The sequence below is a fragment of the Panulirus ornatus genome, chromosome 9 (assembly GCF_036320965.1).
Source record: "Panulirus ornatus isolate Po-2019 chromosome 9, ASM3632096v1, whole genome shotgun sequence".
NCBI classification, from domain to species: Eukaryota; Metazoa; Arthropoda; class Malacostraca; order Decapoda; family Palinuridae; genus Panulirus; species Panulirus ornatus.
Genome location: NC_092232.1, coordinates 43,597,934 through 43,623,681, shown reverse-complemented (window position 1 = coordinate 43,623,681; position 25,748 = coordinate 43,597,934). Strand labels below are relative to the sequence as shown.

Here is a 25,748-nt window from a genome sequence, read left to right as displayed (position 1 = left end):
GCAAAAAATTTTACAATATTCTCTTAACAGTAACTTAGCATTGCACAACAAAATCACAATAACCAAGCTTACAGTGACACGGAGCTAATTAATCATTTTAACAATACTTTACCATCATTATCGTCTTTGTCAATCAAATACAACGAAATATACGTCTCCAAATCACACTCAGCAACTCGGATTCCACTCTCTGAGAACTATACAGATATTGTAGACCTTAACAAGTCAATATTCAAATTACTTTCCATGCGTAGCTTGTCTGGTACTTTATCTCCATGAACTCTGTATACCGGAAAACCAAAATCTCTGACAGTCGTAAGGGATTCAAGCTGTATCAATGTAATTCATACATAAAAAATATATAATAAATCAACAGGGTTTGCGTGGAAACAATTACCACGCACAACTGGCTGACTTGAAACACATACCAGTTTCAAGGGAGGAGTTAACAAGATCAATCGTTAATACATTCATTTTTTTGGAGCCAGATTGACAAACAAAAGGTGTTTCATGCTACCATGTCCCTTGACAACCTTAACAATTTAACTAAGTTTAAGTACACAGCCATCATAAATCTCCCAACACTATGATTAATATGATCAATCATCTCCCAACACTTTGATAAATATGATCAACCACATCTCCCATCACTATGATTAATATGATCAATCACATCTCCCAACATTATGATTAATATGATCAATAACATCTTCCAATACTATGACTTTGATCAATCACATCTCCCACTACTATGATCAATATGATCAATCACATCTCCCAATACTATGATTAATATGATCAATCACATCTGCCAACACTATGATTAACATGCTCAATCGCATCACACTTTGAGAATAACATACTTCCATATTCATCACCCTTAACGGTGGTCTTACACGGACGAGGTTCGTTCACTTCCCTTTAATCACTCTGGTTCAGCTCCGCAGTCAAATCCGTCTTTCCTTAATCATGCCAAACCACTTTAAGCTGATGGTAGCAATCTCTTACGTCCGTACCAGTACAAGCAAACGATGCACCTGCTGTATGATACTGTTATTAGTCACATATAACACATAGTAATTGTACTCTGATATTCGCGTTCAAAGTTGGTCCAATACACGTTTGTTTACGGTGGCCGGAGGTGGAAGGTGTCTGGCTGAGTCACAGGATGCCAAGTAACTTGTCCAACATTATCATACTTATGAACATACAAGTCGATTTTGATATTAAATTCTCTAGTCAGTCATTCATCTATTTTGCATTACCTTCAATGCCATAATTTGTAACTGTGATATTTCCTAACCTGGTTAGGATGTGTCTATTTTCGTTAATTATGTATGATTAGCAAGCTACATATACATGAAATGATCATGTTCAACCAATAATAATTCAACTAAATGCTGAGGTAGTGTCATAACAAAACAATCAAATAAATTTTGTTCCGTCCTTTATTATTTGCGCCTCCTGAGCAACACAAAATTTTTCTATGTATATTTTCTACCCTAACCTCATTGATCTATGGTATTCATGTCTCTTCCACTATCACAAACAGCCTAGGATGGAACAAGTGGTCTGCTGCTGTTTGAATTCCTTTGTGTTTTGATTAAATCAAATGTTAAAGTTCTGTGATAGGTGTTTGGACTTAGGGAGGGATTATGAAAGCACGATTAGCAAAATAGTGCTAATGAGTAATTCGTATAGCTGATGCAGAAGTGCTATTGAAAAACCATGAATGGGGTAAGGAAAAGCTTACTGACGAAGGTGAAGAAGGTGAGGCAAATATCATGTAGTAGAGAACGTGTCTGGCGAGTCTTGTGGAGGTTCTCTAGAAGCAGTGTGCACAATGCTGTGGGGCCTTAGGTCTCATACTTAAATTTGCTTCTCGAGATGGGTGCTGGCGATGTCTCATGTGAGTCTTGTGGAATGTAACCATCGGAGACAAGGCATCAATCACAGAGACCTGCAGAGATGAAACTTAGGTCACTTGTAATGGACAGCTAGACTCAGGTCATTAGGATGGTCCCTGGGAGATGAATATGGCCTTCTGGGGAAACTGTACAAGCCTCTTTACTTGAAGTTTTAATGAACTTTCAAGAAAGATGATCCTCAACCAAGATAGCAAAGAACTCACACGCAAAACAGAACTCATTTAGTATTATATAAGATCAAGCGGTGAGAACTACGATTTCTGCTTCATGTTAGAAATAAGACTGTGGAAACTGGAAGATGTTTGGGTTGGGTTTGGGGGGTGGGGGATGAGCTCCAGCACCTCGACGGAACCCCTCCCTTCCCCACTCCTCACTGGGCCTGTCGCTCGCTGTATCCAGTGAAGTCGTCAGGTCAGTTGCTTAATGCGATAATCACAGTGATCAGGTGGGGGTAAATGACACTACAGTGCGTACTAATCTTACTGTGGTGCTACGTGGCTTGGCCAGAGAGCGGGGTGAAATATGGCGCAAATAAGAGAAAATCTATGGTCGATGTAGGTGGAATATGGCACAAATGAGAGACAAAATCCCCTCAAATCCGAATTAGGGTAAAGGCCAGTGCTAGTGAGGAGCAGGGGCACGGCTTCCTCAAGGGAAAAAAATTAATATACATAACATATATGTACTTCCCACGAATTCCCCGTGTGTCGTAGAAGGCGACTAAGGGGACGATAGCAGGGGGCTAGAAACCCTCCCCTCCTTGTATTATAACTCTCTAAAAGGGAAAACTGAAAGAGTCATGCAGAGAGTGCCCATCCTCCTCGAAGGCTCAGACTGGAGTGTCTAAACGTGTGTGGATGTACCCAAGATGAGAAAAAAGGAGAGATAGGTAATATGTTTCAGGAAAGGAACCTGGATGTTTTGGCACTGAGTGAAAAGAAGCTCAAGGGTAAAGGGGAGGAGTGGTTTGGGAATGTCTGGGGAGTAAAGTCAGGGGTTAATGAGAGGACAAGAGCAAAGGAAGGAATAGCACTACTCCTGAAGCAGGAGTTGTGGGAGTATGTGATAGAGTGTTAGAAAGTAAACTCTAGATTGATATGGGTAAAACCGAAAGTGGATGGAGAGAGATATGTGAGTATTGGTGCCTATGCACCTGGTCATGCGAAGAAAGACCATGAGAGGCAAGTGATTTGGGAGCAGCTGAGTGAGTGTGTTAGCAGCTTTGATGCACGAGACCGGTTTATAGTGATGGGTGATTTGAATGCAAAGGTGAGTAATGTGGCAGTTGAGGGTATAACTGGTTTACATGGGGTGTTCAGTGTTGTAAATGGAAGTGGTGAAGAGCTTGTAGATTTGATGAAAGCCGGCAAGACGGCGGGTTTGGATGGTATTGCAGTGGAATTTATTAAAAGAGGTGGTGACTGTGTTGTTGACTGGTTGGTGGGGATATTCAATGTATGTATGTTCATGGTGAAGTGCCTGAGAATTGGCGGAATGCATGCATAGTGCCATTGCATAAAGGCAAATGGGATAAAGGTGAGTGTTCAAATTACAGAGGTATAAGTTTGTTGAGTATTCCTGGGAAACTATATGGGAGGGTACTGATTGACAGGGTAAAGGCATGTACAGAGCATCAGATTGGGGAAGAGCAGTGTGGTTTCAGAAGTGGTAGAGAATTTGTGGATCAGGTGTTTGCTTTGAAGAATGTATGTGAGAAATACTTAGAGAAACAGATGGATTTTCATGTAGCATTTATGGATCTTGAGAAGGCATATGACAGAGATGTTCTGTGGAAGGTATTAAGAATATATGGTATGGGTGGTAAGTTGCTTGAAGCAGTGAAAAGTTTTTACCAAGGATGTAAGGCATGTGTACGAGTAGGAAGAGAGGAAAGTGATCGGTTCTCAGTGAATGTCGGTTTGCGGCAGGGGTGCGTGATGTCTCCATGGTTGTTTAATTTGTTTATGGATGGAGTTGTTAGGGAAGTAAATGCAAGAGTTTTGGAGAGAGGGGTAAGTATGCAGTCTGTTGTGGAAGAGAGAGCTTGGGAGGTGAGTCAGTTGTTGTTCGCTGATGATACAGCGCTGGTGGCTGATTCGGGTGAGAAACTGCAGAAGCTGGTGACTGAGTTTGGTAAAGTGTGTAAAAGAAGAAAGCTGAGAGTAAATGCGAATATGAGCAAGGTTATTAGGTTCATTGGGGTTAAGGGACAAGTTAATTGGGAGGTAAATTTGAATGGAGAAAAACTGGGGAAGTGAAGTGTTTTAGATATCTGGGAGTGGATCTAGCAGCGAATGGAACCATGGAGGCGGAAGTGAGTAGGTGGGGGAGGAGGCGAAGGTACTGGGAGAGTTGAAGAATGTGTGGAAGGCGAGAACGTTATCTTGGAGAGCAAAAATGGGTATGTTTGAAGGAATAGTGGTTCCAGCAATGATATGTGGTTGCGAGGCGTGTGCTATAGATAGGTTTGCTCGGAGGAGGATGGATGTGATGGAAATGAAATGTGAGGTGGTTTGATCGAGTAAGTAATGAAAAGGGAAGAGAAATGTGTGGTAATAAAAAGAGCGTGGTTGAGAGAGCAGAAGAGGGTGTATTGAAATGGTTTGGCCACATGGAGAGAATGAGTGAGAGGAAAGATTGAGAAAGAGGATATATGTGTCAGAGGTGGATGGAGCGAGGAGAACTGGGAGACTAAACTGGAGGTGGAAGGATGGAGTGAAAAAGATTTTGAGAGATCGGGACTTGAACATACAAGAGGGTGAAAGGCGTGCAAGGAATAGAGTGAATTGGAACGATGTGGTATACCGGGTTGGACGTGATGTCAATGGATTGAACAAGGGCATGAAAAGCGTCTGGGGTAAACCATGGAAAGTTTTGTGTTACTGGATGTGGAAAGGGAGCTGTGGTTTCGGTGCACTACACATGGCAGCAAGACACTGAGTGTGAATGAATATGGCCTTTGTTGTCTTTTCCTCGCTCTACCTTGCGCGCGCGGGGGTAGGGTGTGCCGTTTTATGTGTGGCGGGTTGGCGAGGGGAATGGATGGGGGCAGCAAGTATGTGTACATGTGTATATGTGTACATGTCTGTGTATGTATATGTATGTATACGTTGAAATGTATAGGTATGTATATACGCGTGTGTGGGCGTTTTTGTACATACATGTGTCAGAGGTGGATGGAGCGAGGAGAAGCGAGAGACCAAATTGGAGGTGGGTGGGTAGGGCCATTCTTTCGTCGGTGTCCTTGCACACCGAATAAAGATAATGATAACATATATATATATATATATATATATATATATATATATATATATATATATATATATATATATATATATATTGTACACCGGAAGGAGACTTGTGTGAGGAAGTACCAGGAGAGACTGAGTTCAGAATGGAAAAATGTGAGAGCAAAAGACGTAAGGGGAGTGGGAAAGGAATGGGATGTATTTAGGGAAGGAGTGATGGCTTGCGTAAAAGATGCTTGTGGCATGACAAGCGTGGGAGGTGGGCAGATTAGAAAGGGTAGTGAGTGGTGGGATGAAGAAGTAAGATTATTAATGAAAGAGAAGAGAGAGGCAGGTCAAGAGAAAGGTGCAAGAGGTGATAAAGAGGGCAAATGAGAGTTGGGGTGAGAGAGTATCATTAAATTTTAGGGAGGATAAAAAGATGTTTTGGAAGGAGGTAAATAAAGTGCGTAAGGCAAGAGAACAAATGGAAACATCGGTGAAGGGGGATAATGGGGAGGTTATAACAAGTAGTGGTGATGTGAGGAGATGGAGTGAGTATTTTGAAGCTTTGCTGAATGTGTTTGATGATAGACTGGCAGATATAGGGTGTTTTGGTCGAGGTGGTGTGCGAAGTGAGAGGGTCAGGGAGAATGATTTGGTAAACAGAGAAGAGATAGTAAAAGCTTTGCGGAAGATGAAAGCCGGCAAGGCAGCGGGTTTGGATGGTACTGCATTGGAATTCATTAAAAAAGGGGGTGACTGTGTTGTTGACTGGTTGGTAAGGATATTTAATGTATGTATGACTCATGGTGAGGTGTACAGTGTACTCTCTGGAAAGAGGTTCGAAGCTCCTTCATGAATCGGGTGCCATTCCCTGGGACGTGTTCTGGATGTGGACGTGGGCTTGTTAAAGCCCCTCCACTAGATACGGACGAATGGTTGATTGGAAAAATGATCCTCTATGATGGCTTTCGAACGACTGGACTATTTCACAAAAGCATTCACAACTGTGTTATCCAGCGGTGAATTACGCAATGCAAAGCAAGCAGGCACATACATCTGTATTAATACGCGGCTTTTTTTTTAAGCAAATATTTCGAAACGGTCACATTCTTGAAAGCAAACCATTTCAAAAAGAAATAATTGTCTGCTCTCTCGAATTAAAAATGGGATCACATGACGATTCCTTTCCATATCCGACGTTTTTCTAAGCTAGGGTACATTAGTTACGTTAGAGAACAAAACCAGCCTAAGAACACCTAACGGCTGGGGGAAGGGGGGGGGGAGGTTGGATGCAATATTCGGGTGACCTTGAAATGTATAATGAAACGAATGTTTAAACGAAAACGTAGTCGAGATGAAATATTTCTGTATGACGTCGTCTGGGCATTTTCTTACATCGAAAGTAGGGGAGAACTTACACCTCCAGCCCCTGTACTACGTATTAGAACTTTGCACTCCAAAGGAGTCCACGCTTGTAGCGCAGTCTTGTACACGCAGGAACCCCGTAAATGGCTCATAGGATTATGTAATCATTTAGAAAAAAGGAAGAAGTCATATTAATGAGTATTAACCACTGGTTTGTAACTGTGGCTTCATAAACTGTAAAAGTGGATCAAAATATCGGAGGAGACCACCTGACGGATCTCCATCGGCTGATCAGATTCGAGACAAATATCGTCTCTAACAGGGTATCCCCGTACAGTGGTAGTCTGATAAAGCTGTCTTGGTCGAGAATGACCCGAAAGACAACTCTGGATTCTGTTCACATGAATTTTGAGCAATATATTACGGATCAATCGTGCTTGGACTCTATCTTCCCTGGGGAGGTAGTGTTAGCTTGTACCCACCTCTGCCGCTGGGTGCAGCACTGTTCAGGCGCATTACAAGAATCTAATAGGGTAAACAGCTATTTCATTTTCTTTTTGTCTTTTTTCGATATTGCAACAACCGTGCGCGTTACTTGCTCCCCACTGATCGGGCGAGGCGCATTTGCCTCCCTTCACCTCGGCTATGTTGTCTTGTTCCTTCACTGCTCAGCAGCAAGCCTTGCAAAAGTTGTCCTCAACATTCTTCACTCATGGATTTCGCTATCATCTTTTACACTCTTCGAGGGTTTTTGCGAGGTGACAATCGATTCATACTGAGAGTTTTGATAAATCAGTTCACTGAATCCAAACGTAAATCAGGTCCTGTTTATAAATCATAATTTAGTGCAGATACTAAACAGAGAAACCACCTGCACTCTCATTTGCCTCTATTACATTTGCATGTTTGCACTGTGGTGAGCCCAGAAGGAATGGACATGGCACGCGGAAGATGTAGCGTTATATATCAAGGTGTAGTGAGTCATTAGTTCCCCTGTTAGCTTCCAAAGCACTGAGACTAAGTTACTTTAATGTGTTGCATAATCACGGTGAAGAAAGAAGTGCTTCCACACTCTTGTCACCATCGCCGCTTGAGATAGCGTCAATTGAAGCAAATAAAACGGGTGATGCAGCTAAAGCCTATGAAGAAACAGATGAAGTTCCCGGTGGCCACAGAATTTTCCAAGACTGTTGCTTTACAGGATGCTAGGATTATGAGAAAAAAACGAAATTTATCCTGGATACACCTTCGGGAAAACCTATCACACAGCAGGTAAGGATAGATTGAATTATCCATGTGCCTTTCAAGCTCAGTCTCATTAGCCTTAAAGACACGGTTGTCTTCATTTGCATTAAAAATATATATCGGTGAGGTATCACAGAATTCGCAATGTCGCAAAACCGACACAGCCATCCCACACCGCACTTAGCCTCAACACACTCGGAAGATAACCACGCCAGGCCCGTAAGATCTGTGAAGTGCAACAATGAATAAATCACAATAAAACTTTGGACAGAAACCTTAACAGGTTGTGGGTAACAAATTGGCATCATGAACATCTAAAAATACTGAAACATCGCTGGGTGATGGGAATAGAATGGAAAGGTTGGAATTCGGATGTTCTGGTGACATATCAAACCTAGTCACTACATTCCACCAAGAGCCAAGGCATCATCAGAGATCCTCCATGTTAGCCTATCGCCAACGTATCATCCCTAGATTTCAGATGTGATAGTACGGGAAGGACAACCATTCCTGTATAAAATCATCTCCAGCAGTGACTGTCAGGGATCAACCCCTTCTGTTGCAGATCGAATGAAGGTGGCAGAGGCACATTTTTCAGTTATCAAGCTCCATGACCAGCAAAAGTCACGAACAATAAGGGCGCTTTAACCAGACGCAGAAGCGCAAAGCCCATTTGGTGGATGCAAGAGCCCAAAAGAGTCACCCACAGCTTCCTGCTGTTTCCACCGTAGCCGAGAGTAATCTATTGACGATCAGTCTTCACCCCGGATTAATCACTGATAGTTTCTGCCGCATTTTCTGTGTAGAGATCCACAAGGAGAGGACAAATTGTGATACATTCTGTGGTGGAACGTTTTATGTTTCATTTTGAGGCGCACATACGAAAATACATCTGTAAACGTGTGTTTAGAATGACATTTGACAACACAGGCATATGAGTGCGCATATTGTTTTAATCTTTTGCATCTTAATCCCATTTGTAGATATAAATACAGTGTGTTCCGTGTGTGTCACTTTTGTTCTTACGAATGGACTGTGTGGTGAATTCAAGCTCGATCTTTTTTTTTTTTCTTCAGACTGTGACCATTTTTTTTCCTATAGTCACATGATTTGTGTGATCATATTGTGTACATGTACGTATCATCACCTCCGGTCACCGAAAAGGCTGTAAATTAGTAAATTTGTAAATCAGTGATTTCAATATCCATTTGATTTTATGATCAACGAAAACAAGGCAAATCAATCAAAAGTCAGCTGATGCCGTTAAAGGTCACAAATTCATGGAAGATTATGGCATGACGATAAAACTACTTTCCACGTCCGAAATTTCAGTGGTGTACAGAAGGCTGAGATCATGTTTTTCAGAAACAGAGTAAGTTTCTGTATGCATCATACCTGTTAAAGCTGTATATTGATGTGGAGCAGGGCTCATTCTGAGGATTCTTCAACGGGAAGATGTGGTCGCTGGCAAGAATATGTTTGATTTTGAGGAGGGAACTGTTGCCATATCCCGGTTCAAGGCCACATGACCGTATTCATTTTCCCACGAACGTCTTGTTATATCCAGTTTTTGTAATCAAGCGCTCGCTTACCTGTGTTGTGTCAGTGCGTGTGAACGCTGCGTCAACAATATAGCGTTGTGTACATAATGTATTATATATCAGCCCCTTGGGCCATTATCTGGAATAAAAGACTGTATTTAGGGTCCCGATCAAAAAATGCTTTGGGAACACTACTGTAAACCCTACACAAAGGCCAGCGACATGATGACTTACAAGTCTAAGTAATCGGTATTGAGCAGACGAAATATTGCCAATGGAAAAGCGCTGGAGGTCTGCACCCAGCGCACGACAGGTGTGTCGTTCCACGTTGGCGTGTCAGACGACACCTGCAGACCCCCAGCCTCCTCTTTGTGACATCTTAAGGTCCTCTAGTTGACTGGCTGACCCCTACAGCCCTCAGAGGGAGGCGTGTATGACACGGGGGTCTTGGGGAGCGGAAGGGAAGGGAAGTACATAATGGACCCTGAGTTCAGTGCTCAGTAATGACTCACATTATGGCTGATGTCCGTCGTGGTACATATAACAGGTCTGTGTTTTTTCAACCTGTGCGCCGCGAGATGTTCCCGAAATAAGTCCACCAGTGCGTCACACAATGGAGGACATTGAAGAACACTGTTTTAGGTGATGTGTTGACTAAAACACCGTTAGGTGTTATCGGATTCCGCCTGCTCCAGGTTACACAGCGAGTGAAAATTCACCTTTGGCGAGGCTGTATCACTGGGAGTACAGTCTCATCAAAGAACTTCTCATTCCAAAGAAGCCTACATTTCCCTGCTACAGGGAAGCATTTTAAGAAGGCCCTAGGTGGCACCGGGACTCTCACGGAAACTGATGCTGGGATAATCATAAATAAATAGTCAAGACACAGATGAGTCGTTGAGTACCTTAAACAAGTTAAGTGGATATTGGATGTGATGAAGGTAATGTTAGTTGCAAGGTCAAGGCTGTACGTCAGGAGAGGGAGCAGTACGTGTGGCAGCAGATGTGTTGTGTCCCAGGGGTTCGATTGATAAGGATGAGGAGGGAAGGGAGCACGTGTGAGGTGCACCAGAGAACAGTAACCATTTGGGATTCCCCCAATAGGGGTAGCAAATTTGTGAGGTGCCCTCAGGTAGCAGGTGCGTGGTGTCCCTATGGGAGGTAGCAGGTGTATGAGGTTCCCTAGGAAGGCAGCAAGGGTCAAGATCATCAATGGGTCCATGGAGACCGATAAGTATTGTGGGTGAGGAGCGGTGTGTTTGTCTAGAGGGTGTAGGTGAAGTGTCTCACTTCGTGTGTGAGTGGTAGCTCCTCCATGGCTCGTGACCAGGAGTGTGTGGGAGGTATACAGTAAGGAAAAGATACTCAATTTAGAATGAGATTAGGACTTTACAATGAAGATGTGAAGAGTAATTTGGTCTCTACTGGAAAATACTGGCTGATATTAGAGGCAAGAGGAATGCGAAAAGACATCCTGAGAATCTATGAGACATTACAAGGGGCAACGAGAGAACAAGCAAATACAAGACGAGACAAAACAAGACTAGACCCTGACAGACTCGAGAAAAGCTGATAGTAGCCACTTTTCTGTGTGAAATTATGAGAACATTTTGGAGTGGAGCGCAAGCTCAATATGGAGAATGTTAGAAGATGGGGGACGCCAGTGGCAAGTTGTTAACGAGAATATAAAGGGAATATCTGTGGAGGTCGCGTGGAATGCAGTTCTGGCAACCAAAGCAAGACGACTAATAGTATCAACTTACATGTCCCCTAACCTTGCATTTCCCTCATCTTTTGTTTTCCACACAGACTGAGAACCAAGCTACTGTACTCAAACACATTTACACTTTGGGAAGGGCACCGTGGGAATGTATTTCCCATCAAACATCTGAAGGAGTAAGATATACATAGATGTCGTCCAATGAGGAGATGCGAAAATTCGGACGTTAGTGCACAAGTCTTTTCAGTTGAGAAAATAAACACTTTCGGAGGTCCAGGACCTGATCATATGGTAAATCAACCTCAGGAGACACATCAGTCCACTTGGCATCAACGGGGAACCTATACGTGACCTGAGGAGGACAATGCAACCTGGATTTGTGACGAGACTAAAAGTCTGTGGACTCAAGATGCGCCTGCAGGGAAGGCTAAGTACGTGGAAGGGATGGCACGGGTGTTCGGACGGATATAGGCTTTATAAAATGGCTGACCGGGGAAGCCACGAAAGGTTAGTACAACATTTTTTCTTTCCAGCGCCTCGTCTTGCATTGCTCTCAAAACGAAGTAATAGATGACAAAGACTTCCTTCTGTTCGGTGACTTTAACCATCATATGTTGTTTTCTTTAGTCCTAAGTAGGCTTGTTTGGTATGGTTGGCTGATAATCTGGGCTTTATGTTTATATAACGCCAGGGTTATTTGGGCCGTCATCGTCAAGTTACAAGCGCCAGTCGATAAAAGTTGAAGACCAGGTGTTCAAGATAATTATTCTCAGACCATACACCCACTCACGGCATAAAAAGCCCATGTTTGGAATATATAGTGCCGTGAGTAATGCCGTACCTTTTCTATGGAAACTTATGAAAACGAACTTAATTCTAATACGGTTTATGTTTTGCAATGCTTTGTATGCTTGCATAAGGAAAGCTATCAATCCATCCCTGTCGACTATATGAGAATATCCCTCCAATATGTTCCAGGATAACAAGGGTCGAATGCACCATTGCATGTCAAGAAATTGTAATTGTTACACACGATTTACTATGATGGTTTTTCACGGAAGTGGCTTTTGAATCTGAATTTTACTCTGGTAATTACAAGGCGTTAATTACCTAGCTGCAACGCTCCAATAGATTGATTTTGATCCTTGCCAAAAGAGCAGCGAGTTTATTAAGCATAGCTTCCCTTGCCTGTGGGCGGTGGCTCAGAAGCTGATAGAGTGTACAAAAAGGCCAGGGACCGGGGCCTCACTGACTGAAGTACATTAGAAACTGCAGCATAGAAGTCTTAACAAGGACTGCGCGCTTTTGAAAGAACTATTTGATGTATTACTTATTCCAAGATATAGTACAAATGAACTATTTACAGTAAGCAAATTTCGAATATTCAAGTATCCGAGGTTAAACATTGTCACGAATGATATACTTGCATATGACTTGTTCAGCAAGAGTCATCTTTGAACTCACTGATTTTACAATAGTCAAGTACATACTGATACAGGGAGTGGGAGGAGCTTGGTTGGCAATGTTTACATTTGGTCTGTTCATTATCAACAGGAGGCACAAAGTACCATGAATATTTACAGCCCAACTTTAGTCGGGCGACAACAGCGTATTTTTTTATCCACTTAACGAAACCATATATATATATATTTTTTTTTTTTTTTTTCATACTTTGTCGCTGTCTCCCGCGTTTGCGAGGTAGCGCAAGGAAACAGACGAAAGAAATGGCCCCCCCCCCCCATACACATGTACATACGTCCACACACGCAAATATACATACCTACACAGCCTTCCATGGTTTACCCCAGACGCTTCACATGCCCTGATTCAATCCATTGACAGCACGTCAACCCCGGTATACCACATCCTTCCAATTCACTCTATTCCCTGCACGCCTTTCACCCTCCAGCATGTTCAGGCCCCGATCACTCAAAATCTTTTTCACTCCATCTTTCCACCTCCAATTTGGTCTCCCACTTCTCCTCGTTCCCTCCACCTCTGACACATATATCCTCTTGGTCAATCTTTCCTCACTCATTCTCTCCATGTGACCAAACCATTTCAAAACACCCTCTTCTGCGCTCTCAACCACGCTCTTTCTATTACCACACATCTCTCTCTTACCCTAATTTTACTTACTCGATCAAACCACTTCACACCACATATTGTCCTCAAACATCTCATTTCCAGCACATCCACCCTCCTTCGCACAACTCTATCCATAGCCCACGCCTCGCAACCATACAACATTGTTGGAACCACTATTCCTTCAAACATACCCATTTTTGCTTTCCGAGATAATGTTCTCGACTTCCACTCATTCTTCAAGGCTCCCAGAACTTTCGCCCCCTCCCCCACCCTATGATTCATTTCCGCTTCCATGGTTCCATCCGCTGCCAGATCCACTCCCAGATATCTGAAACACTTCACTTCCTCCAGTTTTTCTCCCTTCAACCTTACCTCCCAATTCACTTGACCCTCAACCCTACTGTACCTAATAACCTTGCTCTTATTCACATTTACTCTCAACTTTCTTCTTTCACACACTTTACCAAACTCAGTCACCAGCTTCTGCAGTTTCTCACACGAATCAGCCACCAGCGCTGTATCATTAGCGAACAACAACTGACTCACTTCCCAAGCTCTCTCATCCACAACAGACTGCATACTTGACCCTCTTTCCCAAACACTTGCATTCACCTCCCTAACAACCCCATCCATAAACAAATTAAACAACCATGGAGACATCACACACCCCTGCCACAAACCTACATTCACTAAGAACCAATCACTTTCCTCTCTTCCTACACGTACACATGCCTTACATCTTCGATAAAACTTTTCACTGCTTCTAACAACTTGCCTCCCACACCATATATTCTTAATACCTTCCACAGAGCATCTCTGTCAACTCTATCATATGCCTTCTCCAGATCCATAAATGCTACATACAAATCCATTTGCTTTTCTAAGTATTTCTCACATACATTCTTCAAAGCAAACACCTGATCCACATATGCTCTACCACTTCTGAAACAACACTGCTCTTCCCCAATCTGATGCTCTGTACATGCCTTCACCCTCTCAATCAATACCCTCCCATAGAATTTCCCAGGAATACTCAACAAACTTATACCTCTGTAATTTGAGCACTCACCTTTGTCCCCTTTGCCTTTGTACAGTGGCACTATGCAAGCATTCCACCAATCCTCAGGCACCTCACCATGAATCATACATACATTAAATAACCTTACCAACCAGTCAACAATACAGTCACCCCCTTTTTTTTAAAAATTTCACTGTAATGCCATCCAAACCCGCTGCCTTGCCGGCTTTCATCTTCCGCAACGCTTTTACTACCTCTTCTCTGTTTACCAAATCATTTTCCCTAACCCTCTCACTTTGCACACCACCTCGACCAAAACATCCTATATCTGCCAATCTATCATCAAACACATTCGACAAACCTTCAAAATACTCACTCCATCTCCTTCTCACATCATCACTACTTGTTATCACTTCCCTATTAGCTCCCTTCACTGAAATTCCCATTGATTCCCTTGTCTTACGCACTTTACTTACCTCCTTCCAAAACATCTTTTTATTCTCCCTAAAATTTAATGGTACTCTCTCACCCCAACTCTCATTTGCCCTCTTTTTCACCTCTTGCACCTTTCTCTTAACCTCATGCCTCTTTCTTTTATACATTTCCCACTCACTTGCATTATTTCCCTGCAAAAATCGTCCAAATGCCTCTCTCTTCTTTCACTAATAATCTTACTTCTTCATCCCACCACTCACTACCCTTTCTAATCTGCCCACCTCCCACGCTTCTCATGCCACAAGCATCTTTTGCGCAAGCCATCACTGCTTCCCTAAATACATCCCATTCCTCCTTCACTCCCCTTGCCTCCTTTGTTCTCACCTTTTTCCATTCTGTACTCAGACTCTCCTGGTACTTCCTCACACAAGTCTCCTTCCCAAGCTCACTTACTCTCACCACTCTCTTCACTCCAACATTCTCTCTTCTTTTCTGAAAACCTCTGCAAATCTTCACCTTCGCCTCCACAAGATAATGATCAGACATCCCTTCAGTTGCACATCTCAGCACATTAACATCCAAAAGTCTCTCTTTCGCGCGCCTATCAATTAACAGGTAATCCAATAACGCTCTCTGGCCATCTCTCCTACTTACAAACGTATATTTATGTATATCTCTCTTTTTAAACCAGGTATTCCCAATCACCAGTCCTTTTTCAGCACATAAATCTACAAGCTCTTCACCATTTCCATGTACAACACTGAACACCGCATGTATACCAATTATTCCCTCAACTGCCATATTACTTACCTTTGCATTCAAATCACCCATCACTATAACCCGGTCTCGTGCATCAAAACCACTAACACATTCATTCATCTGCTCCCAAAACACTTGCTTCTCATGATCTTTCTTCTCATGCCCAGGTACATATGCACCAATAATCACCCATCTTTCTCAATCAACTTTCAGTTTTACCCATATCAATCTAGAGTTTACTTTCTTCCACTCTATCACATGCTCCCAACACTCCTGTTTCAGGAGTAGTGCTACTCCTTCCCTTGCTCTTGTCATCTCACTAACCCCTGACTTTACTCCCAAGACATTCCCAAACCACTCTTCCCCTTTACCCTAGAGCTTCGTTTCACTCAGAGCCAAAATATCCAGGTTCCTTTCCTCAAACATACTACCTATCTCTCCTTTTTTCTCATCTTGGTTACATCCACCCACATTTAGACACCCCAATCTGAGCCTTCGAGGAGGATGAGCACTCCCCGCGTGACTCCTTCTTCTGTTTCCCCTTTTAGAAAGTTAAAATACAAGGAGGGGAGGGTTTCTAGCCCCCCGCTCCCGTCCCCTTTAGTCGCCTTCTACGACACGTGAGGAATGCGTGGGAAGTATTCTTTCTCCCCTATCCCCAGGGATATATATATATATATATATATATATATATATATATATATATATATATATATATATATATATTTCTCTTTTTTTATTCATGTATTATACTTTGTCGCTGTCTCCCACTGTCTCGTATTGAATTATGGTAGTCGACGTATTTAGATTTCACATCCCCTTAAGTTTTAAGGAATTTGTTAATGTTCTTCCCGAATGAATGTCTCCAGCGACTCGTGAAGAGTAGACCCAGGGAACATTCCCAGACACAGTCAGCTCCATGATGCATGTCGAGACCAGTAATATCAAACACTATGGCAGGCGCATCACCCACGCTGGCTAGGCTTTGGTCGGAAATCAACAGTAAACATAACTCTTGCTAGACTTTGGCCGTGAATCAACAGTAATCATAAAACTATCAACAGAGATGAACACATTTCAAAGACGATGGTAAAGAGTGACGGCTTCACTTAGTGAGATGAGGAGGATACGTCTCTCACAAAGCGACCCGGAAATAAAAACAGCGTTGGTATATGCAGTACACGGTCATGTCCTTGAGCGGTGGGGTCGGGTGTCTGTAATCATGACGCATGTAGATCCTGAGAACCAATGGACTGCAACATATTCACGTATCTCTTGATGATTCATTCTAAACAGATCAGTATGAAGGTAATACTTAATTATGTTTAAGTTGATAAGGAACGATGTAATGGTTTTTAATGCATATTTCGAGTGTTTTTCATAATGCTTGGATTTATCGTGTTGCCACAATACGACGATGGGTCCAGGTTTCTCAAAGCCCAAATTTAAACGAACTTACTATTGAATGTGTATTACTAAGCACATACAAATCTCGTGAAATTACATGAACGTTGCTTTGAATACATGTTTTCTTTCCCGTCTATGCACCAAAATGATATTTCAGAAAATTCCTTGTGTGGCGGTATCTATCTACGCTGCTCTCTATGCTACCACCACTCACTGGCCAGGGAACACTTGCACCTGTCGCCAAGCTCACAACCATGTACATATATATATCAGCTTAAGTGGGAAATCCTCACTTACCAACCGTCGAGGAAGTCAGGTGGGCTCTTATTACTGAGGTTCATTATTTAAGACCGCGTCAGTATGTTAAGGTTGCAAAATTCTTCTCACGTATCAAGTAATTTTTAGCTTAAAGTTTTCTTAACCGTTAGATATTTTGAGTAAACTGGTTATGCAACGCCAGTAACTGAATTTGTCACTGTAAAAGACAATGAGCTTGATGGTGTATCATTTTCACTGACCACACATCTTCACAATCACGTTAGGAGAAAATGATACAGTAATACAATGCCATCTATTTATCCTTCGTACGCGCAACGATGTAGTGTTTTCTCAGCGAGGTTAGGATAAGCGCAACACGCGATACTTGGAATCTAATCATCATAAGAATATCACTAACGGTCGTGAAATTTGGCCTGGAGACTCGCCTAGTACCATTTTCTCGGTTGGAATACCAAAACGGCACCACTTATGAACCGCCTGTAGTACATTCAATACTTTATCACCATTACCGCCTGTAGTACATTCAACATTCCCGCACTCCGTCATGGAGTAAGGTGGGTTATATCATGCACGAGTCCCGTGAGGATCTCTTTAGCCTTATTCAGGCACAGCAAGATTAATTCAAATGTCTCTTGTGTGTCATTACCATTGACGTTTTTCAAAGAAAAGTACTGGAAATTGAAAAATATCGGTAATTCATATCAACATTATCATTTTGTGTTGGCAGCTGTGGTACAGACACAGTCCTATCAAGGCATAAAAGAAATCAAGTGTGAATGAAATAAAGAAATCAAGCGTAAAAGAAAAAAGTGAGAAAAGAAAGTAGAAATTGATAACACCCCGCAGGTGTCTGTAGACCTGACTCTTAAACGAAGACAGATTATAGGGCGGGAAAGAGACGACAGCAGGAAGTTAATTCCACAGTTTAGCTGTTCGAAGGAGGAAGAAGGTATAACATAACGGTCAAATCTCGACTGCAGGTCACCACACAAATCTGGAGGAAACAACAGTAGGTCACTTTAGTAAACAGTAGGACATTCTACTAGACAGTAAGACACAAGTTTACAATAAGCCACTTTAGTATACAGTAAGACACTTTAGTATACAGAAGGACACTTAAGTATACAGTACGTCACTTTAGTATCCAACAGGACACTTTATTATACAGTAAGACACTTCAGTAAACAGTAGGATACTTTAGTATACATAAGAGCACTTCAGTATACAGTAAGACATTTTAGCACACAGTAGATCTCTTAACTATACCGTAGGTCACTTTAGTATAAACTAGGACGATTTAGTATATAGTAGGAGAGTTTATTATACAGCAGGACACTTTACTATACAGTAGGACACTAGTATACAGGTCACTTTAGTTTACAGTAGGACATTAGTATACAGTAGGGCATTTTAGTATATAGTAGGACACCTTAGTATACAGTAAGACACTTCAGTATACAGGTCACCTTTGTACACAGTAGGACACTTTAGTATACAGCAGGACACTACAGTAAGACACTATTATAGAGTAGGTCACTTTAGTATACAGTAAGTCACTTTACAGTAAGACACTTTAGTATACAGCAAGTCACTTTAGTATACAGTAGGACCTTTTAGTATACAGTAAGACACTTTAGCATACAAAAGGCCACTTTAGTAAATAGTAGTTAACTTCAGTATACACTAGGTCACTTTAGTATACATTAGGTCACTTTAGTATAAAGTAGGTCTCTTAACTATACCGTAGGTCACTTTATCATAAACTAGGACATTTTGGTATACAATAGGACTTTTAAGTATACAGTACGCCATGTAGTATACAGGACACTTTAATATACAGTAGGACACTTTAGTATACATTAGATCCCTTAACTATACTGTAGGTCACTATAATATACACTAGGACGCTTTAGTATACGGTAGGACATTTTAGTATATAGCGGGACACTTTAGTATACCGTAGGACACTTAAGTATACAGCAGGACACTTTAGTATACAGTAGGACACTTTAATATATGGTAGGACACTCTGATATACAATAGGTCACTTTAGTACACTTCAGTATACAGTAGGCCATTTTAGCATATAGTAGGAAACTTTAGTTTACAGTAGGTCACTTTAGTATACAGTAGGGCACTTGAGTATACAGTAGGACACTTTGGTATACAGTAGGTCACCAGTATATAGTAGGGCACTTTAGTATACAGTAGGACCTTTAGTATAGAGCAGATCTCTTAACGATACCGTAGATAATTTCATTATAAACTGGGACGCTTTAATATACAGTAGGACACTTTAGTATACAGCAGGACACTTTAGTATACAGTAGGACACTTTAGTGTACAGTGGGAAACTTAAGTGTACAGTATGACACTAGTGTACAATAGGACACTTTAGTATATAGAAAGACACTTTAGTATACAGTAGGGAACTTCAGTATACAGTAGGACACTATAGTATACAGTAGGACACTATATCATACAGCAGGACACTGTAGTATACAGTAGATCACTAGTATGCAATAGTACACTACAGTATACAGCAAGACACTATAGTATACAACAGGACACTATAGAATACAGTAGGACACTGTAGTGTACAGCAGGACACCATCGTATACAGTAGGACACTGTAGTGTACAGCAGGACACCACAGTTTACAGTAGGACACTGTAGTGTACAGCAGGACACCATAGTATACAGTAGGACACTGTAGTGTACAGCAGGACACCACAGTATACAGCAGGACACTAGTGTACAGCAGGACACCATCGTATACAGTAGGACACTGTAATGTACAGCAGGACACTATAGTATACAGTTGGACACTAGTGTACAGCAGGACACCATAGTATACAGTAGGACACTGTAGTGTACAGCAGGACACTATAGTATACAGTAGGACACTGAAGTGTACAGTAGGACACTATAGTATACAGTAGGACACTAGTGTACAGCAGGGCACTGTAGTATACAGTAGGACACTGTAGTGTACAGCAGGGCACTGTAGTATACAGTAGGACACTGTAGTGTACAGCAGGACACTATAGTATACAGCAGGACACTAGTGTACAGCAGGACACCATAGTATACAGTAGGACACTAGTGTTCAGCAGGACACTATAGTATACAGCAGGACACTGTAGTATACAGCAGTACACCATAGTATACAGTAGGACACTATAGTGTACAGCAGGACACTATAGTATACAGTAGGACACTGTAGTGTACAGCAGGACACTATAGTATACAGCAGGTCACTAGTGTACAGCAGGACACTATAGTATACAGTAGGACACTAGTGTACAGTAGGACACTATAGTATACAGCAGGGCACTGTAGTATACAGCAGGACACTATAGTATACAGCAGGTCACTAGTGTACAGCAGGACACTATAGTATACAGCAGGTCACTAGTGTACAGTAGGACACTATAGTATACAGCAGGACACTGTAGTATACAGCAGGACACTGTAGTATACAACAGGACACTGTAGTGTACAGCAGGACACTATAGTATACAGCAGGTCACTAGTATATAGCAGGACACTGTAGTATACAGCAGGACACTGTAGTGTACAGCAGGACACTATAGTATACAGCAGGTCACTAGTATATAGCAGGACACTGTAGTATACAGCAGGACACTGTAGTGTACAGCAGGACACTATAGTATACAGCAGGTCACTAGTATATAGCAGGACACTGTAGTATACAGCAGGACACTGTAGTGTACAGCAGGACACTATAGTATACAGCAGGTCACTAGTATATAGCAGGACACTGTAGTATACAGCAGGTGACTTACTAACAGTATAATGTGTCAAGTGTGTGTCGTGCAGGAAAGATGTTACGGATGGTGGTGAAGGTGACGCTGCTGGTGACGCTGCTGGCGGCCTCCGCCCTGGCCCAGTGGGATCCTCACGTCACCAATGGTCAGGTTTGTGTCTCCCTCCTGGACCAGCCACTTGGACCAGGTCCAGCTGGACCAGCCATGGACCTGTAGAATGTCTGGTAGTTATGGTCCGTGTTGTCTTTGTTGCTATACTCCACCCAAGTAGACCATATTTACGTCTTTAGGGTATACAGACCTGTTTACATTTTGATTTACGGTTTACAGAGTCGTCATTTACTTGATTATTATATACATTCACAAATCATTTCCCAGAAATATATATATGTGCATCTCGACCGTCATTTGTATGCATCTGAATCATCCGATCTCACAGCACACGTATATTTCCCTTCCTCACCATTAACGTTGATCAGCTCCTGTGGCGCTCTCCCTCCTGCAGGTTATCGTCCACCTGTTCGAGTGGCGGTGGTCGGACATCGCCAGCGAGTGTGAGAACTTCCTGGGTCCCCGCGGGTACGGAGGCGTCCAGGTAGGCAGGAGAGAGAGAGAGAGAGAGAGAGAGAGAGAGAGAGAGAGAGAGAGAGAGAGAGAGAGAGAGAGAGAGAGAGAGAGAGAGAGAGAGAGAGAGAGAGAGAGAGAGAGAGAGACTATAAAGGAGTAACTCATGGATTGTGGAAAAGATTTCTTGTTTTCTGGAGTACAAGGAAATGTCGTGTTCTGGTTCGTTTGAATCCCATGGTGTGTGACTAGTGCTTCCTAGTGTGTGTGTGTGTGTGTGGAGCTTATCAAGTAGAGGGAAGTGCACTGAGGCATGTGTGAAGGCGTCCATCAGTGTTGATGAGGAAAATGACACCTCAGCTAAGCTGACTGGAATAACTAAGAAAAAATATAATTTTCCTTGGGTAAATTATTGTCTCTTATGTGGTGATGTTTCTGCCTCTGCCAAACGCACAGCAGTGGTTATCGTTGCGGTAATGGAAGCATTTATCCCCTCTTTCCCCAAGGCGACCTCTTCCTCCAGTCCCTGATTCAACCGCCCCTGTTCTGAGGCCACTCAGGGAAGCGATCAGGCATATCAGGCTGGAAAAATCTTTCCTTCTTACGACTCCCAATCAGTAATTGTCACGGCCAGTAATCATTACCAGCACGTTATCCGTGAGGCAAAGCGTTTCTTTATTCAAAGGAAGAGCGATAACCTCTCCTCGTCATCCACTGATAGGTCCTTCTGGTCTTCAGATATGGGCATCTCTCACAACTTCTGTCACTCTACCTTTCCTTTCCTTTTCCATTCTGATGGTTATGTAGCTGTCTCTCCCGTAGACAAAGAAAATCTCTTCTAACTCCACCTTGGATGACCCTAACATTCCCTCATGCTCTGATGCTCCTCCTACTAATTCTATGCCCCTTCCCGTAATTTCTTTCCGAACTGTCCGAAAAGCGTTTCCTTCTCTGGACACAAGCAAGGCTTATGGTCCTGATGGCATCCATCCCCGTGAACTGAAAGAGTGCCTTTGAACTTGCAACTGTATTTGCTCGTTTGATTCGTTTCTTTAAAAAACAAAACTTTTCCTTCTTCTTGGAAGCATGTGGTGCATCCCTATCGCTAAGAAGGGTGACTGTTCTAACCCCTCTAACTATCGTCCTGTTGCTTTTGACATCTACCATCTCCAAAGTCTTTGAGTCCCTCCTCAATTCCCATACTCTCAGATGTCTTGAACCTTAGTCTTCTACTTCATCATCAGTACAGCTTCCGTAAGGCGAGATCCACTTGTGGTATTCTCTCCTGTCTCCTCATCATCTCTGAAAGATTCTGGGGAATCCTATGTAAATGCCCTCGATATATCCAAAGCTTTTGACACGGTGTGGTATCGGGGTCTCATCTTTTAGCTTCCCTCCCTCACTTTGCTCCCTCATATATAGCATCTTCGGCCGATGTGTCTCTGTGGTTGTTGATAGATCAGCCTCTCCTCCATTCTACATCAACAGCGTTGTCCCTTAAGGATACGTACTATCTCCTATACTTTTTTCCGAATCATAATGATTTCTTTATTCCACAAATAACCGAATGCGCTCATGCGCTGACGACTCAACACCGCATTTCAAAACATCCTTCACTTCTGCTCCTTCATCTCTCACTCGATCTGCATCTCGTCTCGACACAACGTCCTAAGTAAACTCAGACTGGATATCTCAATGTGATAGACGAAACCTGGTTATTTAATGCCTACAAGACCCAATTTCAACTTATTTCCCTACTGAAAATTCCTCACAACTTTCGTCTCTCCTTTGACGGTTCTGTAATTCCAGGTCTCAACTCCATGAACATACTCGGTATTACAGTAACATCCACTCTTTCTTGGAAACCCCACTATACGGAAATAACTAGGTCTGCCTCTAAGAAACCAGGAGTCCTGTTTAGATGCCTTTTCTCCTGAACAGTTGCTCCGTTTATACAATAGATTGATCCGTTCTCGTATGAAGTACTGCTTTGACATCTGGGGTGGTTCTAGCTCTGCATCCTTACTTGACAGAGTTAGTTGAAAGCGGTCTTAGACTAACTTCAAAACTTGACCAACTTGTCCTAGGCTGCAATACTGGTTCACTTTCTTACTTATATAGGTATCACTTTGGATTTTATTTCTGAAAGCGAGCTGCCTGTGTGCCCCCCACTATTAACTAAACCACGCAATACTCGGCAAGCTGCTGCAACACTATTACTGTGTGGCCAGTGACAACTCAAAGATGGGCCGATTTGATAACTCTTTTCCTACACCTCGAATCTTTAGAACTCTTTACCCTCTTATGTCTTTCCCAATAACTATGGCCTGGCACATTTTAAAAGACAGGTTTTTCACTTCCTCCAAAATTCGTAAATACTTGTCGTGAATAATGATACTAATCACTAATGATTCACTGAATCAAAAGCTGATAATATACTGAGTATAGTCTATAGATACGGCAAAGACGTCAGGACTATATGTAACATGAGGAGAGGATGTCGAACAGAATGTCTTTAGAGAAACATTAAAGGTCATTTGAAACGATAACTCGTTGGGGTGAATCTGTTTCTGTAGCAGTCTGTACGAGCTGGCATGGGCTAATTGTGTTTATGGTGCCGAGCTGCAACTCGGGAACGAGGGATGTCAAGTGGTAAGTAGTGGTGACGGTGGCGTGGAAAGTGGAGTAGCTTCTCCCATGGTTGTAGGGTAAAGTGCAGGTAACGGTTGTAGGGAGTTGGAAGGACTTAAGTAGGTTAAGTGTCGTCTGAGTAATGGTGTACAACAAGCCAAGAATAATCTTGTGTGTCCTCCTCCACGCTCTTTCTGGGGGGCTTCTGTTGAATGTTGGTGGTGAGGGTGATGGTGTGTATGAGTGTGTGCGTGCGGGAGGTGTGCTGGCGTGTGTATGAGGACATGACCTGAAAGGGTTAGGGTAGAGAGCATGCCAGGCGTGTCTTGGTATACATGGGTGTGGGAGGTGGTGTCCTGAGGTGTGTGTGTGTGTGTGTAATGATTATCCGGGGGTACGGGGTAATCATTTTTGTATGATACTGTGGTTGTATATCTATGTGTAATTACTACCTGTAATTACTACTTAAAAACCACGGGAAATGAGCTGTACGTTAGTGTTGCCCTGTCTCCTTGTCATTATATACAGACCACGTCTTTGATGTGATTATATAAGCAGGTGTGTCTTAGGAAGAGGCGGGTATGTGTTGTGCTGGGGTCCCGTTGCCTGAGGTGTGCTGTGTAGATCATCCTGTGTGTATATACTTCCTCAACGACCTTTGTCTGGTTGTGATTCTCCCTCTACTCGTTGCTCAGTGGAGGACATGACTAGAAATGCACTGTTGATATATGACGTTAATACAGGGCCGCTGACCACCTGATGGTGACACAATATGGCCAGTAAAATGATTTACTTTACCGTAACGGAAGGCAATCTTGTAGACTCTTGTGCCTCTAAAAGCGCTATCAATTCAAGCCAGTTTTCACCTCCGCTTGGGACGAACTATGTCGTACAACTGCCATAGATTGGCTATGTGACCGTCGGTGTGGTCAAGAGGTTTCATCAAAATCCTCCCGACGTCGTAACTCCGGGGTAGTGATGGCCTCTAGCGGCAGTTGTTCACCCCTGGACACTTTAACTCATCTGGTGACCTGTGGGCAGGTGTCGCCACCCAACGAGTGCGTTGTGGTGTACCAGGATGAGAAGTCCCGCCCCTGGTGGGAGCGGTACCAGCCCGTCTCCTACAAGATCGCCTCCCGTTCTGGCGACGAGGCCTCCTTCAAGGACATGGTGCACCGCTGTAACAACGCCGGAGTCAGGTAGGACTCGACCATACAAGTAAGTTAGAACTTGACCACACAAGGACATGGTACACCGAGTGAGTAAGGTAAAACTTGACCACACAAGGACATGGTACACCGAGTGAGTAAGGTAAAACTTGACCACACAAGGACATGGTACACCGAGTAAGGTAATACTTGACCACACAAGGGCATGGTACACCGAGTAAGGTAGAACTTGACCACACAAGGACATGGTACACCGAGTAAGGTAGAACTTGACCATACAAGGACATGGTACACCGAGTAAGGTAGAACTTGACCACACAAGGGCATGGTACACCGAGTAAGGTAGAACTTGACCACACAAGGACATGGTACACCGAGTAAGGTAGAACTTGACCATACAAGGACATGGTACACCGAGTAAGGTAGAACTTGACCACACAAGGGCATGGTACACCGAGTAAGGTAGAACTTGACCATACAAGGACATGATACACCGAGTCAGATAGTACTTGACCACACAAGGAGTCAGGTAGGTGTGTAGATCACTGTCTCAAACAGTGAGAATGACCAAAGTT

The 25,748-nt window shown here is 42.8% G+C and overlaps 2 protein-coding genes across 8 annotated transcripts in view; one reads left to right on the top strand and one right to left on the bottom strand.

The window, feature by feature from the left end:
- The window catches only part of LOC139750374 (uncharacterized), a 195,136-nt gene that overhangs the window by 95,908 nt on the left and 73,480 nt on the right, over positions 1 to 25,748 (bottom strand). For 2 of the 4 annotated variants that reach the window (XM_071665101.1, XM_071665098.1), the window contains exon 1: positions 864 to 1,163. Coding sequence is in view for 3 of the 4 variants with exons in the window: in XM_071665098.1 (XP_071521199.1) it covers positions 864 to 875 (12 nt within the window). In the remaining variant the exon portion in view is untranslated. Of the gene's footprint in view, positions 1 to 112; positions 224 to 863; positions 1,164 to 1,753; positions 1,961 to 25,748 lie in introns of those variants that run through there. The other 2 variants (XM_071665097.1, XM_071665099.1) reach the window with 2 other exon arrangements.
- LOC139750373 (pancreatic alpha-amylase 2a5-like) overlaps positions 10,395 to 25,748 on the top strand; it is a 30,238-nt gene continuing 14,884 nt past the window's right edge. Inside the window, exons 1-4 of one of the 4 annotated variants that reach the window (XM_071665096.1) lie at positions 10,395 to 10,451; positions 20,862 to 20,959; positions 21,315 to 21,404; positions 25,046 to 25,203. In XM_071665096.1, the coding sequence (XP_071521197.1) occupies positions 20,867 to 20,959; positions 21,315 to 21,404; positions 25,046 to 25,203 (341 nt within the window). In that variant the 5' untranslated portion in view covers positions 10,395 to 10,451; positions 20,862 to 20,866. Of the gene's footprint in view, positions 10,452 to 10,612; positions 10,656 to 16,859; positions 17,075 to 20,861; positions 20,960 to 21,314; positions 21,405 to 25,045; positions 25,204 to 25,748 lie in introns of those variants that run through there. The other 3 variants (XM_071665094.1, XM_071665093.1, XM_071665095.1) reach the window with 3 other exon arrangements.